Below are 17,982 nucleotides of genomic sequence, written 5' to 3' on the forward strand. Positions count from 1 at the left end.
CCTGAGCTGCAGGGAGACCCCCCCCCCCCACCCCCCAGGTAGGCCCCAGTTCTGGACATGGTGGGACACCAGGAGACACAAATCCTGGCCCCAGCAAGGCACATGCCCTTGCAGCTGGGTACCACCAGCTGTGGGACCACAAGGTCCTCGTGGCTCCCCAAGGCGGTGCTGTGACTTGCAGGGACGCAGCAGATGTGTGGCATGGTACCTGAGCGAAGCCCACCTTGATCTAATCCCTTTCCCTGCTCAGGGGTGCTATTTCCTCCTGACAAATGGCTCATTTGTTTGCTGCACTTTGCAGGATGAAGCCACTCTGGCAGTTGCTCCGTTCTGCTCACTTTCTCCCCTCCCTCCACCCCCAAGATGCTGAGCTGGCTTCCTGGAGACCTCAACCACAAGACGGAAAAGGAGAGAGAGGCAGAGAGAGAGAGTGCGCACAGGGCTGCAGCAAAACCATGCCTCCAAGCAACTGAGAAAGGTGGTGGGAGGACAGGACTGTCTGAAGCCCACGATGGGACCACTCAGCAGCCTGTGAGAAGGATGGAGATGCTCTACACACTCTTGGCGGCTCTCTCCTTGGCAGCGCCTGGACAAGGTATGTCATCTTCATCACTCCCTCTCGCCCTCCTTTGCTTCCCTCACATTTCTTCATGAGAGGACCGCCAGGTGCAAACACTCATACCGTGAGATTCAGGCTAAGGTAATGGCTCTTCTGTCTTTGGAAATGGGCACCTTCCACCTCACCCCGCTCTGGGTCAGTCCTTCCCCAGGGGTAGGCGCTTGCAGCCGTCTTGAAGTTGTTTGTGCAGGCAGAGTGGATCTTATTAGCATTTGTTCAAATTCAGTTGTGAGCAAGAGTGCCATGTAGACAGCTCTGGAAACGAGCCTCTTTTCCACCTGGCATGGGACTGGGGTGACCTCCACCCTGCCTTCTTTCGCCTTCTTACCTCTTGATTGGAATAAGCAAAGGGACCTGTTTGGGTACTATTGAGTTTGGGGATTATAAAAGGACTCGCAGGATGGGTTATGCACTAAGGGTCATATTCTCAAGGTGGGAGATGGAGGCTTTTCCTATGCGCTCAGTCTCCCCCAAATACCTCTTAAGCATACTTCCAAACAGCCATCATGAGGTAAGGGCACAAGGGACAAATCTGAAGGTCCCCGAGAGGAACTGTCCCATCTACCAGCTCTCACACCTTCCCTGCCTTGTGGAGGACAGACCAAGCCCTCTACTCCGTAGAGGCAGCCCTTTTGACCATTGCCTACTGCGTGTGAACCCATCTCCCTTACCGCCTGAGGGGATGACCAGGCCAAGATGCCCCAAAACACCACCCAAGAAGGCAATTGGTCCCCAAAAGGAAGTCCCCTTGCTCTCCTTCCTAGCCCAGCCTCAAACCTGGAGGCAGAGCTGGGATGGAGAAAGGATCCCCAGCAGGACACAGGACACAGGATGGGAGGTGATGGGGCTAACTGCAGAGCCACGTCGCAGGGGATCAGTATGGGAAGAAGGGTGACAGCAGAGCACAGATGGCCAGAGACCTGCTCTAAGAAGAGAGCATACAGCTGCTCATTTGCTCCCCAAGATAACTTTCAAGGGAAATTTCCCCCTTGAGTGGCCCTTCCTTTTCCCTGTGGCAGATCTGGACAGAGCAGCAGAGCCTTCCTGTAGACAGCTACGCAAGGCCAAAGGAACAGGAATTTGCCCCCGAATCAATGGGCTTGGGGAAGCTCTCCTTGCTTTTTCCCCCATACCGATGTCCTCACACACAGCCTCTGGATCGAGGGGAGGCCATAGTGAACAGCCAAGCCCTCCTGCAGGCACAAAGTGAGGCAGAGCACTTTGCTAATGTCAGCCCTGGACACCCAGTATTGTTATTGTTATTGGCCCGGGACCAGCTTAACTTAAGCACTTAACATAGATATGGCCCTCACTGAATTTTAGGCACCTAGCCTAAATCCTCTGTAAGTCTGCACTGCGGGGGAAATGAAGGTCCCCAGCAGATGGATCACATCATCTGTATTGAGCACTGATCTGAAATTAGCCCCAAGAAGTAGATTATTGCTCTTATTAATAACCAGACTCAAGGGCAGTCCCTGACACCTCCCGACCCGGTGGGCCCCCAGCACATGAAGAAACCTCCTCCCAGTGCTGCTTTCTGCCGAGTGAATGGACAAGCCAATTTCTCTGGGACCCACATTCCCACCATGTTGTGCATTGCTGGTACTAGGCTTTTGGTGCCTTTTCTCCAGCTCCCGTCATAGCTGATCATTTTGTCAGTCACTGCATCTGAGCAGAAAGTTTTCTTGGGACGGTGCCATCTCCTCCTCTCGGATGTGTGGGGTTCAAGGTGTTCTCACACCCAAAATGGCTGACAGAAACAACTGCTAACTCTGTGGCTGCTGTTGTTACTGATCAATTAATGAATTATTGTCATCTCTCTCTTGTTTCTGCATAATGGCTCCTCTTTGCTTCTTTGTTGTTCTTCTTCTGGTTTCCTCCTTGCTCGCGCTGACCTGGATGTGATTTGAGGCACAATAGTTTGACTTCTATTGGCACCACTTTAATGGTCGGGGAGGAACAGGGGAGGGGAGGAGGGCTGCCAAAGTGGCCTTTGGGAGTGTTGTGTGCAGTCTCAGTCTGCTTTCCGAGGAGAACAAGCTTCTGCATCCTAGGAAATCACCAGGACTTCAGCCCTGGCTCTCCTCATGCCCCTGCCATTGGCAGGATCTGCAAGGAGGGAGACCAGCACTCCATCTTTTCTCCCAGTGCTCAAGACCAAACATTTTTCTGGGGCTGGGGCAAGTCACTCAGCAGGGCTGGACCTGTTCAGGGCTGTAAATAACTGCCTTTTGCCTGTGCTAAAGAATCCCAGCTTAGGAATGGAAGAATGGCCATATTGGGTGAGAGTAAAGGTTTCTCCAGCCTACTGTCTTCCCTCTATCTGTGGCCAGTCCCTGAGGCTCCCACAAGCAGCAGGACCTCATGAGGTGACTCTTTCCTGCTGTGCCTGCCCTGATTCTGTGCTCATACTGCTTTGCAAGCCCATCACGCTTCCCAGGTGCCTTTTTGGGGTCCATTTTTTCGTCTCTGTCTCTTATCTTTTTTTTAATAAGAAGTCGGAGACCATTCAGGCAAAAAAGTAGCAGCCAGGGAAAAAGCAGCAGCCAGGGAAAAAGTAGCAGCCAGACGAACCGTTGCTAGAATCAGGTCTTGAAATATCATCAATAAATTCTCCAGTGAATTGATCAGCAAACTGTGGATGTTGGGTCTTACCCAAATGACCAGCAAAGGATCCTTCCCAATAGTCTACAGGCAATCTTATTTTTTATGAGATTTTATTTCACAGGAAAAAGTACTGACCTTATTTGTTTTTTGTGAAGCCTATTCTATCCCAGCAGCCTGGGATGTCTGCCCCAAACAAAGGCGTCCTGATGCAAACTCCACACAAGTAGGTTAAATGAATTGATATATCATGTAGTAATTGATGGACAGAAGTGCAAGTAGGATTTATAAGCACTGTAGAGCGTAGCCTGAGGCTGCTAACCCCCACAGCCCGTGACCCTTTCAGGTATTTTCTCCATAGTGCATAGCATCTTCTGTTTCCATACAGTCCATTTTAGCTGGCTATTATTTAAAGCAAGGAGAAAATAAATTTCATCATTAAGATGCATGTGATGGCCTCAACAACAGCAACTTTGTTTTTGCAGTAGCAGTGCTTATTTTGATGGATCGCCTCTGGCATACTTTGAAACGTAAGGGGCTAACTCAGGGTCAAACAGTGTCGTGGTGCGTGGTGTCTTTGGGGAGGATTTCGTGTGCTACAGGAGATGCGTGTGGTTGCTGGGATCTTGCATGTCGACATCAGGTAGTGACTAGCAAGGGGTTTGAGAGCGGCAGGGAGTCCTCTTCCCCTTGATCTGCACCTCCAGTCTTGGCACTGTACTGTGCACTGCAGCCGGGAGCCTCTCATGGATCAGTAGCTCAAAGCTATTTGGCACAATCTGAGCGCAGAGCAGAAAGACAAGTGGTATATGAAGTACAGGGCACTGGATACACAACACTTCTCTTCATTCAACCAGTTTACCACGGAATTTTTTAAGTGACCTCATGCATCTTGATGTGCCTCCCTCAGAGGCGGCCAAGCACTAGCAGTTTCCGCCGTACGCTGGGGAGCCATTGAGGCAAAGCAGATGATTCATGTGGCCAAACGTGAAATGGCTGGTCCTGCCTGGCTGGTTGGGCTCAGCTCTGTTTGCAGCTGCACTGGTGAAAGGGGTGTGAGGACAGGACCCAGCTCACCACAGCATGGTCACCTTGAGCAGCTCTGTGGTGGAGCACCTCAGCCATGTGAGGTGAGGTGAACCCCAGCTGAGGCCTTCAGCAGGGAAGGGAACAGTGCCAGGTCTGTCTCTGGCCCCAGGTCCATCTGCGGTCCCAGTTCTGCTCCAGCTATTTGTTTTGGGTGCGCTGGCCTGGCTGAGGCTGTAGGAAGAAGAGCTGTCCCCGCTCCCCAGTGAAGCCATTTCCAGGGGCTGAGTAAGGAACCCTGCATCACACCCTTTGCTATTAGGGGAATAAATAATCACATGATCTCAACTGCAATCACAGCAAAGACACCTAGCTTCATCCTTCAGCATGCATCCTCTGCCCAGGAGGAGCTGAACAGCAGATTCAGGCCATGTAATTTTTCTGTGTTTTCTCTGATAAACATCAGAGCCCAGCGAGCAGCTCAGCAGGGCTGTCAGCTCCCTGCTAAAGCCCTTGCTGAAATGGGCTGTTGATGTCGGTTAAATTAAAGGGAAGGGAGAGAGTAAGGACAGCAAGACAAGGAGGATAGAATCAGAGAGACGCGACTGAAATGATACCGTGCCCTTGGGGCGCAACCTGCCAGCGGGGAGAGATGAAAGTGTTTCATCTAAAACTAAACCGCTGTGACAGTGACATCTATTCAGATGTGGAATCAGCTCGCTGGGGTCTGGGGACAGGCGGAAGAGCCTTATGCTAAGCCCTGGGTTGAGCAGAGCAGGGAAGAGCGCTGAGCCTCGTCCTGGCAGCGGGGAGGCCATGTTTCGGGTGCTAACAGCGTCTCCCCGCAAAGGAGCCTTCGGCATGAAAACCAGGCAGGTTTGGGAGATGGGAATGCCAAATGCTTTCCATTTGTGGTGGCAGAGAGGGTGCTGCTCAGGCTGGCAGCGCAGCGTGCTGGCAAGTGGAGACAGCCGAGGCTCGTGATGCTACTTTGCTACTGGATTTTCCCATCTGTGAACAGTTTCCCAATATTTCTACATTCAAAGTGAGATTCCACTTCCCTCCATCCTACAAACGGATCTGCTGAAACCTGTCTTTCTGCTCCAGGACTTGGCCCTCCAAGCATGTCTCCCCCATCCTGCGTTTAGAGACCTTTTTAGCCCCCCGAAGGGCCAATGCACGAACCCCGGGATTCAGATTTAGGGGTGCAAAAGACTCGTGTGGCACGGCCTGGGAGACCAGCTCAGGAGCTTGCCGCGGTGTTTCCCGGTGGCGCTCGCTGCGGGGCCACCATTTTGAGGTAGCCCAGGGCTTGCCATTTTGTGTGCTATCTCCCTGGCTCAGTGTCGCCTTCCGGCTGGGCTTGTGGGCTGCGATGCGCATGCCTGCACCGTGTCGCTGCCAGCGCTGGGTCCGCTTGTCCCCGCATGGGAGCTGGGCGCATCCGTGGGGCTCGGAGGGTGTATGGAGGATGAAGCTGGCAGCTGCAGGGGCATGTCCCACTGTGTGAGGCACAGGGGGACCAGGTTCAGAGATGCGACTTTTTCTGTGCCTTTCCTCAGAGCTGGGTTTCTGCCCTGGACTCAGTGGCAGTCATAGCAGAAGCCGCTAATGGAGGATTTCTGTGAGCATCATGAGTTCCTGGGATGAGTTTCTGTGGTGACAGGAAATTACATGAGCGTGAGCAACAGGTTAACCCCACTGTTGGTGGTGGCTTTTCCCCTTTCCTAGGTCCCTGGAGCTGCTGTCCTACCCTACAGTTCTCCCTTCTCAGGCCAGCATTTATCAAGAGCCACCTCCACAAGCTAGCTCTGTCTCCTGACAGACTTTCCTTCTTTCAGCAGCCTCTTTCCAGGTGCTAGCCTTGTCCTGGCAAAGTGGCAGCGCTCCCTTTTGCAGGCACTTTGGGCTCTGCAGGGCCGCGTGTGCAGGAACCAAGTAGAAGCAGCAGAGCAGCACGTGAGACCCACCAGCCTGGCCAGGGCGACCTCCACCTTTGTGGTGCCTTGGCCTCTTGGGGTAGGCAGCAACTCCAGGCAGGTGCCCGAGGCAGCAGGTCCTAAGTGACACCTCGGATGAGCTATTTCCATGAGCAGGAAGGGAGACTGGCCTGGCACAGGTACTGCCCTGCGGTGGTAACTGGTGAGGCATCTTCCTTCACTGGGAAGCACCTGCCCCTGGAGTCATGGTATTTCATGGGCTCCTCGTTGAAAAAAATCTCCCAGCTCTCAGTAAAGTTTGAGAAGGGCCCTGAATTCATCTTTTTGAGCTGTAGACCAGAAATCAAATCAAAAGAACTATCTTCTAAAACCTCTTTTAACCTGGTTTCATGATTTGAGGTGAGGCCTGACTCACTGCTTTTAATGTTTGGTTGGGCCAGGTTGTTGCTGCTGTCGATTTAAAAATCTGTTTTTGAGTAAGTCAGGCTTGTTTGCAAGTGTGTGTGTGTGGGGGGGGAGTTTCCAGCCATGCTGTAGCAACACTCCTGAATGACGTGCCAGAGCAGGCGGGAAGTGAGATCCTGTCTCTCCTCCTGCCTGCACCGCAGCCCCCATGCGTGAGTGGCCGTGGCAAGGCGCCGACACGGTTGGGCTATTTGCACACCGGCATGCTGACAGGTCTGCGTCCCTCTGTCTTGCCATCTGCGAGCAAGAGAGCAAACTCAGCAGCCCGTATGGGAGCGGTGAGACAGCCACCTGCTTTGCCTCCTGCAGTTGCAGCAGCCATGCCGTCTGCTGCTTGCAGCATCTCCGAGCCTTACCGTGAGAACTAGAGCAGAGCCAAAAAGGTGGTTTTGCTTTTCTCCCTCCAAAAACCTTAGGTGCTTTGCCTTCCCAAAACTATTCAGCAGTCCAAATGCTTCCCTTTGGCTTTGTTTTCCAAGTTTTTCAAATTCAGAGGGCTGGAAGAAACACTGCAGAAAAAGGGAACAGAGAGGGGCAAGGAGATCGCTCAGACCCCCTAGGGAAAAGGAAGTGGTGGTGGAAATCTGCAAGATAGCCCTGTTGTTGCATGGTGGAAGGTTTTTTACATAACCAAAGTTGGGTAGTGGTGCTCTTTGGGGTAATGTGGTGCAGCAGGGCTGAAGACATAGCGAATAACTGCTGAGAGGGATTTTCAGCTATGCGCTTTGGTTCCTGTCCACGTGATGCCACCTGCGGAGGCCTGACTGCATGCACAGAGGAGGGCTTTGCTGCTGGGCTACTCTCTGCTCCCAAATCTCTCCCTGTTCCCGGCTGGGTCCCAGGGCTGGCAGCCAGATCTGGCAGACATAGAAGCTGGGGTTCAGTGGGGATCTTCTCCCACTGCCCACAGGGCTAAGGCTGTGCGGGAGTGAGTGAGAGGGAATGAAAACTGCAGGCGCCTCCAACAAATGTCTTAATTGGTCCTCCCAAGCTAGTTTCTCAACAGAGGTGAACCAGTGTAACTAGTATAGCTGGCCGGGGTATCAAAAGCTAAGGATCCAGCTCTTCTCTTGGCAAGGACTTTGCACAGATGGAGCTCCGGGTGAGCAAAGGGAGACAGTCTGTGTCAGTAAACAAGTCAGACTGGATCTTGGCCTTGTGATGGGGGCAAGCTTGGCCCATGTGTAGGGTCAAATTCCCATGTGGGACAAGCAGGTGCAATTCTGTGGGGCCAGCACTTACACGAGCTCTCACGTTGGCTCCAGATATCCACTGACCTAGCTACTGTTTTTGCCTCCATCACTCCAGTTGCCAGCTCTCAGCTTCACTCTAGACATGCATATGTCCATCAGTGCATCCATTCATCCTGCAGCCATCATAGCACCATACCTTCTGCCTCAGCTGCAGGCAGGAGGGGGATTTCCTCTGATCCAACTCCTCCTGGGCACTAATACAGCACCACTGAATGTTTTGGTGATTGCCTCGTGCCTTGTTGCACATCCTGGTGAGGAGAACGAGCAAGAGGATGGGGACAGAGGCTCCTGGCAGGCTCTCATCCCTGGAAAATCTCACTTCATGCCATGACTGCTCCTTTCTTGTTCCAGCCCAAGTGAAGCCAACAGGGCCTCCTGCCAGCCCAGAGAGCAGCATCACTGGAAATGCCTCTGTGGAGCCAGGTGAGAGCAGGAGGGGCAAGGAAAATCCCTGCTCAGTGACTGCCTCCCCTGGGGGGAGCAGGTCAATGCCCACAAAACAGAGCAGCCTGCATTTCCGGGGCTCCTCTCACAGGCCAGCCTGGGGGATGTCCAAGCATGTGTGACCATGTTTTAGCGCAGAAGGAAGGAAGCATATAGGTGGGAGGGCTTGCAGGTCCCTAGCCCCTTGCAGATGGGTGGGCTGGAGGCATCACTACGTAGTGGAGGAGAAAACCTTCATGCATCCTCATACTTGGCCATGGTTCATGCAGGTGTCCTTGGCATGGCTGCACTCCGCCTGGCAAATGGCAGTAGTCCCTGTGGGGGAACAGTGCAGGTCCTGCACCATGGGCGGTGGACACCAGTGTGCCGGGAGTCCTGGAGCATCGCTGCATCTCATGCTCTCTGCAAGCGCCTGCATTGCGGAGATGCAGAGGAGTCTGGTGCAGCAGATGCTCCCACTGTGGTGCTGGCTCCCTTTGGCGATGGAGACATCCCTTCTGCTCGCAACGTCTGTGTGGCTGTCACGGCCAACTGCAGCAGCTGGGAGAGGGGGCCCTGCCTACTGAAGCTGGCCACCATGCCCCACTGCTGCAGAGCAGGGCTGGCTAAGGTCACCTGCACAGGTAAGAGCAGTGCCCCAGAGGCGGGACTCTGCCCCATCCGCCCAGCCTCTCCTGCGAGTTGGTCCCAGGACTAGTGCAAGCTGGACATCCCTGCTAGGTCCCCACAGACTGCAGCTGGCTGGTGGGAGGAGCCGCTGCGAGGGCCGGGTGGAGATGGAGCAGGCGGGTGAATGGGGCACAGTGTGCGATGACGCCTGGGACCTCACCGACGCCAACGTGGTGTGCCGGCAACTGCGGTGCGGCTGGGCCCTGCACGCACGGGACAATGCCTCCTTTGGCCGGGGCAGCGGGCTCATCCTCCGGGACGATGTGAGCTGCGAGGGGCATGAAGACCATCTGTGGGACTGCCCTGCCACCCAGAAGCACGACTGCAGCCACAAGGAGGATGCTGGCGTGGTGTGCTCAGGTGGGTCCCTTGTGCCGGTCACTGTCTGTCCGCTGGATCACCCCTCTCCCGCATCTCTGTGTGCCGCAGGGACAACACCCTGCCCAGGAGAGACCCAGCAGGGTTTGGTCTCCTCTGAGAAGGGGTAAATCCCCCTGGCAGGAGGCCCTCAGTGTTCATCTGTGTGGGATGCAGGCAGGCATGTTCCTGCTGGTCCCCGAGCTCTGCTCTCTCCCCTGCAGAGCACCAGCAGTGGCAGCTCTCTGGGGGCCGAGATGGCTGTGCTGGCCGGGTCGAGGTCTTCTTCAGGGGCACGTGGAGCACGGTGTGCGACAGCACATGGTATGAGACAGAGGCCAGTGTGCTGTGCCACATGCTGGGCTGCGGGCCTCCCGTCGAGCGGCCCTCCTTCAACCACACACTGCCCGGCAAGATGCTCTACGAGTGCACGAGCCCACAGCCATCACTGGCCCACTGCAAGTGGACCTACAACAAGTCAGCTCCCTGCCACCAGTCCCGGGCAGCCGGTGTGATCTGCAATGGTATGTGACAGCCCCAGGGAGGGGAAATAGGCAGGAGCTGGAGTCACATCCAGCTTACCCCCCGCTCCAGCTATGCCTGGCAGGCAACACTGCCCCTGAGGACTGGCCACCTCCCTGTTCCAAGGCAGCCTTGGCTGGCCGCGAGGCCGAGCACTAGCCTGGAGGCTGAGCACATGTTTTGGTTGAGGATCCCCCATACAACTAAGTTGCAACCCTGCCTTTTCTGCCCCAGCTAATTCCTGCCTCCTCTCCTCTCCATGGCCCTTCCAGGCTCCCAGGGCTTGCAGACGCCAGCCCCAGTGGAAACGCCAAAACCAAGCAGCGCGACATACCTGAGCAGTGAGTATGCAGGGCAGAGGCAGCCCTGTCCCTGCTTTCCCAGCTGCGGAGCCTCAGCCGTGGCCTGGGTCTGGGGGGGCCGTGGCGATCTCTGCCTGGAGAAGTGAAGTGGCACCAGCCCACAGGCAGCAAGCATCCAGCTCGTCCACATCACTGCTAAGCCTGGGGGAGGGCAGGGAGGGGAAGGGGAGTTCCAGGTGTCAAGAGCTGTGTCTGTTCTCTGTCTCACCACCTGCACCCCTGTTCCAGCTGGGGACTCCTCAAGTGAGAGGGCCCAGATCCCGCTGCACATGCCGCTCTTCATCCTGTGCCTGGTTCTGGGAGCACTGCTCCTGCTTACCACTCTGGCTTTCATCATCACACTGCTGAGGATGAGGAAGATGAATGGTAAGGAGCCCCCGGGGGTGTGTACAGGGGGGTCTGCCCACAAAGGAGGTGATGCTGTGGGCCTAGTCAGGGTCATCCCAGGCTCGCCTCAGCTGTGGGAGATGGGCTGACTGAGAGCCAAGGCCAGTTGAGAAGGGACCCCCTCTCTGTCCTTGCAGCCCACACCGTGTCCTCTTCCTCACTAGCTGGGCCAGTCCTGGTGACTCACAGTGCCCAGGGACTCGATGTGCCCTCCGGAGTCTCCAATGACTACAGGGACATGCCCCCTAGCCTCCGCAAAGGACAAGGTAGGTCTGACAGGTTGCCCCTCTGCCTCCTGTCCCCAGGAGGCACAAGGACAGAGCCCAGTCCCAGCCTGTCCCTTGCCCTTGCGGCCGGCACAGGACAGCCCTGCCATGAGCTGCAGGGCTCCTCTTGGATGAGCATCCTCCCCCAGCAGCGGTGGGGAGCTGGCCCCATGGCTCGAGGGCCATGGGGCAGGACAGCCTGTCTGGTGATGGCCCGACCGGTCCGGTCTCACCCCACAGACCCGCCAGTCACAGCCACTCAGGCAGCCAAGGAATCCGACTCCGACTCTGACTCCGACTCCGACTACGAACACTATGACTTCAGCAGCAAGCCGCCTGTGGCCCTCTCCACCTTCTACAGTGAGCGTCCCCCTCAGCACCCCAGGGACCCCAGGCTGCCGGCCCCACGGCGTGGTGATGCCCCCATCCAGCCCTTCTTTGGGCAATGCCCACCTGCCCCCCATGCCAGGGCTGATGTGCCATTCCTCCTCTCTTCCCCAGACTCCCTGCGACGCCAGCCAGGGGAGCAGTCAGTCTCACTGATACCGAGCCAGGCCGGGACGTTCACTGCAGAGGGTACGAAGGGCCCTGGAGTTGTCCTAGGGAGAGGGGGCCTGCTTGGTGAGGCTGCTCCTCTGTCTTGCAGCACCGTCCCCCTGCCCATCGTGCACAGCGGGCACAGTGCTGGGCAAGCGGTGGCCCAGCGGCTGACGCGATCCCTGTGCCGTGCAGAGACAGCCCTGCTGCCCCCCCAGCCCTGCAACAGGGCAAGCAGCTCCTCCAGCTCATCTGCCTCTGCGGAGCCCTACTGCAACGACAACGTGGTCCCCCCATACCCCTGGGCCTGCCCGCAGCCCCCGGCTGACAGCACCCACCTGCATGCAGCAACCCCTGTGCATGGCAGCACCGAATACCCCTGCGCAGGTGAACCACGCGCCGGCCCACACCGACACACAGGCAAAGGGGCTGCGAGGCCCTGGGGATGGGGATGGGGATGGGGACAGCCCCAGGGAGGAGAAGCGGGATGGTGAGACCCCAGGGGATGGTGAGACATCAGGGGATGGGCGCAGGAAGGGGGACAGCCTCAACCAAGGGAAAGGGAATGGTGAGACCCCAGGGGATGGGAGTAGGGATGGCGACACCCCAGGGAGGAGGAAAGGGGTGGGGAGACCCTAGGCAATGGTAAGACCACAGGGGATGGGAACAGGGATGGAAGAGGCCAGTAAAAGACTCTAATTTCCCCAGCTCCTCCAGGAACACCTCACATGCCCGTCCCTGTCCCAACGCTCTCCCACCCCTGGGTGCCCATGTCTCCCGCAGAGCCTAATCCTGCTGAGAGCTCCAGCACCTCCTCGGGGGAGTGGTACGAGAACGTGCAGGGTACAGAGCCAGCCAGGGACCCGTCTGCGTGCCCTGGTGAGAATGCCGTGCTGGCAGAGGAGACAGGAGGAGGGCTGCAGGGCACCTCTGGTCCCGCAGCATCTGGCATAGAGGCTCCTCCTGCAGCCCTGACTCTCTGCCTTTCCCTGCCTGACTGGCTCTTCGTTGCAGGCTGGCCACCTCCTTCCTGCCCCGCAGGGGTATATGAACAAGACTCTGATACCTCCGAGGGCAGTGACTATGATGACATCCAGGCCTCTGCCTACTGAGACTTGCAACTGGCCATCTCTGGGCTGCCTGCTGCCCTCCGCCTGCCCAGCGCAAGGAAAGTGGTCTCGGCTGCTCCAACACCACAGGCCCAGCACCCGAAGAAGAAAGCCCTAGTCCAGGCCAATGCCTGGACAGACAGACACAGCCACTGACTTGCCCCAGGAAGAACTAGCACATCCCCCAGAAATCCCCCAGTCCCTTGGACCTGACCTGCTTGCAAATGCCGGCAGTACTGTGGAGCAGCCGGGCAGTGGGTGGGGGTGCACTGCAGTGGGGGGCTGAGTCGGCTGCATGGACGGCAAAGGAGGGCACAGCCTCCTGGGTGGGATCACTTGGCATCTTGCTGTGGCCATCTCCTCTGGGTATCTTCTCCGGATGGCTCCTCCATGTTGGAGGGGAGGCAGTGTGGTCACCAGGCCCAACAGCATGCTTGGATAGGACGGGGATGCTTGGAGCAGGCGAGCCCTGGGGGCTGTGCCAGCTTCCATGCTGCAATTAAAAGCTTTTCCCAGTGGGTGGCTGAAGCAGGTCACAGTGTCCCGTGGCCATGGGTGGCTGGGATGGTTAGTCACTATTCCCACAGCAAGGCTGGTTCTCTAGACGCCTTCCTTCAGTCCCATGCCCAGAGGATGGGACCCAGAGAGCAGCATTACCAATGCACCGGTCACACAGCCTGCCCTGAGCCAGGGCTGAGCGCTGCAAGTCCCAGCAGGGAGCCCAGCTGCAGGCACATGCCAGGTACCTGGCACCTTCTCCTCCTTGAGCAGCATCTTCTCCAAGAGCTCTTGGAGGCAGGTGATGAGGTCAGGGCTGCAGTTTGGGGGAAGGGTGCTTTCTCCCTGCCCTGCACCACTGCATGGCTGCTGGAGGATGTGGTTTCCCCTGCCCAGGGCCAGGTGCCCAAGGCAGGCAGCTCCCCAAGCTGGGCATGGGCATGGTAGGAAGAGCTAGACCTCCTGTTCCCTAGCCTGCCGCAGCAGGGAGGGGATGCAGGTCACAGGGATGAGGGATGGCAGGGATGTGGGGTGGCAGGGATGCAGGATGGCAGGGATATTGGCTCACAGGCACGTGGGGTGGCAGGGATTGGGGTGGCAGTCCCCTAACCATCCCTGACCCCAGTGGCTCTGCAGTGGCGGAGCCAGAGCCCACCCTGGGCTTTCCTGTCCCCTGCCAGGCCACAGTTCTCCACATCCCAGGCCCCACTCCTGGGGACACACGGGCCCATAAGCCCTCACCAGGATGTTTGAGGGATGTTGGTGCCGGGGGTTCCAGTCGATGGCATAGCTGTGTCGCTCCAGACCCAGGATCCCATCCCGTCCTGTCTCCTCCAACCCCGTGGCCCCTGTCCTGGGCTGAGTCTGAGGAGGAGCCCAAGCCTGGCTGAAGCAATGTCACCCAAAGCTGGGTAGAACTGAGGGCAGTGGGTCACTAGTGGACTCCGTGACCGTATCCAGCCCAGCCGCCCCAAATCCCTCACTGAATGCAGCACCCAGCAATCACCTGTGGGGACTGAGGACCACACATGCCCAGCTGTTGTGGCTGGTGGACCCCTCCTACATCTAGATGCCCGCAGCGCTTTGCCACGCAGCAAAGCACGTGGCGCCGTTGTGCCCCACGTGGCTCTTTCCACTGGAAAACCTAACCCCGATGTGTATCTCACTGCCTTGGCTCCTATCAGCCCATCTGCGGGTTTCCATTTCCCTCCTGAGAGGACAACTTCCTCCCGCCAAACCCCTGCTCATCGCAAGGCGGTGCTGGTGGGCCCGCAGGCACCCGGGCTGGGGGCTGCCGGGACCTACCTCGCAGCCACAGGTTCAAACCTGCCTCAGTGGAAAATTTGCCCCCTGCCACATCCTTCAGCTGTTTACTGAGCCGAGCGGCCCCAGCAGCCCGAGAACAAAAGGGCCGCGCTGCTCACCGCAAGAATGGAGGAAGCACAGAAATAGCAACAAAGCAGCGCGCAGCTCCCAGACAAAGGGGAGAGAAGACAAAAGAGGCGAGCGTGAGGAAATGGCTGGCTGGCTGTGAGGGCAAAGGGGCCGGGGGCATTGGCCAGGGCTGGCGGGGCAGACGTGTTGCTAACGCATCGGAGCCCGACCAAGCTCGTGAGACCCTGGAATGGGGGACACCGAGGCTGGGAAGAAGTTGTCGAAATCCCCCGTGCGTTTGCCAAGGGCGTTTTTTTTGGCACCACGTTGGCCCCAGCATGTCTGAGGAGCGGACGCGCTGCCCCCATCCCCAGCGCAGTCCCACCGACGGCATCCTCGGCGCGGAGCATCGGGGAGCTCTGCTCACCTTGGGGATCCCCGGGTCCCACCCGGGCTTCGGGGCAAAGGGGCAGAGGTGTCATCTCCAGCCGCGAGAGAGGTACATCAGGGCCAAACATTTATTCGACAGCTGCTGCAAAATGCTGTTTCTGCCAGCGACGGAATTATTAACTTGCTCTTGGGTCGGTGGCAGGCGCTAAGAAAAATCACCTCCGTGATCATTAGGATAATAATGTCGCGGTAACAGCTAATAAGCTGGTTCCTATTTACACTGAAGGCAGCTCCTACATATTAAACGGCTGCTTCTCACAGGCAGGGAGTGCATTAGTAAATCCAACCACTCCCCCCCTGCCCCGACCCCTCTGGAAAGATTTTATAATCATCATCGCCTGTCACAACGCATGGATGATGCCCTCCTCTCGCGCCTAGCGTAAAGGCCGGGTTGACGTGCATCACAGGCAGTTTGCAGGGGTGCTCGAGCCGAGCCGCCAGGCGAGCGCTGCCTGTGGTGTCTTGGAGCAGCTCCGGCCTCCGGGTCCAAACGCCTCTCCAAGGGGAGACCTGGCCACCTGCACTGCGCGCATCCCATGGGATTTAGGCACCCTGGGGGTGACTGGGGTGAGGTTTGGGATTCTCAGGGTTGGCCCTCCCTGCTGCAGGCTGGCGGAGTTACTGGCGTGACTGGCCTGGACGTTCATCTCATGTGACAGGCTCGGCTCAGCAGGGATTTCCCAGTCCGGCTGCAGCTGCTGGAGGCTGCCGGCCCAGGTGAGAGGAGGCACCGCTGCTCCCGCCAGCTCTGCGTCCCATGCACGTCCGCTCATCCAGCGGGTCCAGCGCCGTCCAACCCGAATCGTTCCAGCGTGAGCCTGCAACAAACCCAGCGCCCCGGGTAAAGCTCGTGGTATCGCTTGAAACACGCCCCGAGCACGTGCTTTGCAGCACAGTGCAACTGCAGCAAACCGGCACCATGCAGCAGATCAAAACACGCTTTCTGTGCAAACGTGCTCGCGGCGGGGCTGCTTTCGAGCCTCTGGGTAACAAGGGATGAAATGCTGCTAACCACCCTGGAGCCCACGCTCCTCCGTGCTGTGATACACCCATGAATAATTGAGCAGGGCTGCCATAAACTATTCATGTGCCTTGCTGCAAAGTGTAACCAAACGCGTAAACGGGGAAGCGCTCCAGCATGAATATTTACAAAAGAGCAAGTGTTTAGCCCAGAGACTTACGGACCCGCCGCTCAGCCGCCAGCAGCGCTACCAGTGCCGGCTCTTTCCAGGAGGCTGCCTGTGTTTCACGGGTGATAAAAGCTGACTGAAAACAGGGATCAGAAAGGCTAAAATCACACGGGAGTGCAGCCGGGGCAGACATCAGGGCATTTCCCAGTACAGAGGCCATGGGGGGAAAGGATCGGTGTTTTCTGGAGGGAAAATTTTGCAGGAATTGTTATTTTTCATCAAGCCAAAAAAATGTTTGTTTTACTCTGGTGTTAAAAGCCGGTGGTCAACATGGAAAAAGCCCTGTGGGATAGCAGCATGCGTTTGCCCCTTTGCCATTATTCTGCAGCAGAGGGGAGAAAAACAGGAGGGGTGCGAAACAGGGAGGAAAAGCTCCTTCCACGCTTGTTTTAAATTCCTTTCCAGCTAGAAAATAGAAAAAATAATTTTCAGAAACCTGGCCTTTGCCCGCTTCCACCCATGAATAATATTAGAAATGATAACCAAGACTGGAAGATGCTTTCAGCCGCTGTGATTTTGGCCTCATCTTCCTAACACCCCCTAAGCTGCACAAGCAGGATTTGCCCATCAGGGCTGAAAACAGTCAATGCAAAGACCCGGCAGCCAGCGAGGGGTCCAACTACCACCAAAAAACCTCAGGCTTAGAGATCCTTTGCCTTACAGTGAGGGACCAGAGAGGGTGTGAGGAGCGGGACTGCTCTTGCTAAGCACATCGACCAGCCCCTCAGGCAGAGCAAACACAGGCTGGCATCCAGGCTCACACATGAGACACTCTCCCCTTCGTGGAAACATCACCAGGTCAATGCAAAACAGCCACCTTCATTAGCATGCGTGACCTGGATTTGGAAGGATTAATTAGGGCACAGTCGATCGCCGCCTCTCCCTCGCCTCTCCATCCCTGTCACACCCCATGTGCCTTCGCAGGGCTCTGCAGCTTCCTGGGGTTAGCAGGGAGAAGCGGGACCGGGTTGAATGTCCCACTAGCCCATCGCAGCACATCACAGGGGCAGGACTACCCGTCACTGGCTGAGGGGCAAACGCAATGGGCTGGCGTTGGGGTGCTTTGGGTGCTGCCAGCGGGGCTGGTGGCTGGGGGGGGCCACGCACCTGTGCCCAGCCAGCCCGGGCTGCCTGCGTGCAGGTCCGGAGGTTTGTTGCAGCGCCAGGTGCTGCAGGTTTCCTGCGCCAGAGCAGCAAAGTTGCTCATCTCGACTGGCGACCGCAGGCGGTGATAAGGGAGTAAATATAGAAGGGGAGAGAAAAAGAAAGCTGGCGAGGGCAAGGGGAAGTTGTTGCTGAAGTAAGGGAGGCTATTTCTGTGTTACTGGTGTTACGTAAGAGCCACTACACGTATCTCCAGGTGGGATCCCAGCCCAGACAGACCCTCAAGGCCAGGGGCATTGAGTTTAGTAGCAATCACTGGTTTTCCCCCCTGAAATCCAGTGTCGGCTCTGCTGGCAGCATGGTCCTGCACTGAAATAGTTCACCGACACCCACAGCCGAGGGACCTGCTGCTGGATTTGGGATTACCTTCCAGTGAAGGCAGCCTGCTGCCTAATCTGACCATCCTGAACCCCCCCCCCCAGTGTTCCCCCTGGCTCAGTGCAACCCCAGTCCGGGAGGGTCCCAGTGCCAGGTTCCCCCAGCCAGTCTCACCCAGCGAGACAGGCAGAGTGTCACAGGACACGGATGGAGATGGGGATGGGGATGAGGATGGAGATGGGAATGGGGATGGAGGTAGGGATAGGCATGGGGATGGGGATGGAGGTGGGGATGGGGATGGAGGTGGGGATGAGGATGGAGATGGGAATGGGGATGGGAATGGGGATGGGGACGGGGATGGAAATGGAGATGGGGATGGAGATGAGGATGGGGATGGGAATAGGGATGGGGATGGGGATGGGGATGGG

General features: G+C 57.1%; 1 protein-coding gene across 6 annotated transcripts; it reads left to right on the plus strand.

Annotated features, from left to right (window-relative positions):
• The first annotated feature begins 318 nt into the window (after nt 1-318).
• CD6 (CD6 molecule) lies at nt 319-15,607 on the plus strand. Of its 6 annotated transcripts, XR_011141219.1 has the most exons (14): nt 328-595; nt 8,259-8,330; nt 8,621-8,974; nt 9,072-9,380; nt 9,602-9,901; nt 10,172-10,240; nt 10,490-10,627; nt 10,786-10,914; nt 11,155-11,274; nt 11,416-11,490; nt 11,647-11,838; nt 12,160-12,330; nt 12,466-14,931; nt 15,491-15,607. XR_011141219.1 is itself a non-coding variant. In XM_068944192.1 (13 exons), the coding sequence occupies exons 1-13, from the start codon at nt 364-366 to the stop codon at nt 12,561-12,563; spliced, it is 2,232 nt and encodes a 743-aa protein (XP_068800293.1). In that variant the 5' UTR covers nt 322-363; the 3' UTR covers nt 12,564-13,085. The 6 variants fall into 6 exon arrangements, 5 of the variants coding, with proteins under 5 accessions (XP_009668887.2, XP_068800293.1, XP_068800296.1 ...); XM_068944192.1 differs by lacking the exon at nt 15,491-15,607 and having other exon boundaries at nt 322-595; nt 10,813-10,914; nt 12,466-13,085; XM_068944194.1 differs by lacking the exon at nt 15,491-15,607 and having other exon boundaries at nt 330-595; nt 12,235-12,330; nt 12,466-13,083.
• Nucleotides 15,608-17,982: the final 2,375 nt, after the last annotated feature.

This window comes from Struthio camelus, chromosome 5 (genome assembly GCF_040807025.1).
Source record: "Struthio camelus isolate bStrCam1 chromosome 5, bStrCam1.hap1, whole genome shotgun sequence".
NCBI classification, from domain to species: Eukaryota; Metazoa; Chordata; class Aves; order Struthioniformes; family Struthionidae; genus Struthio; species Struthio camelus.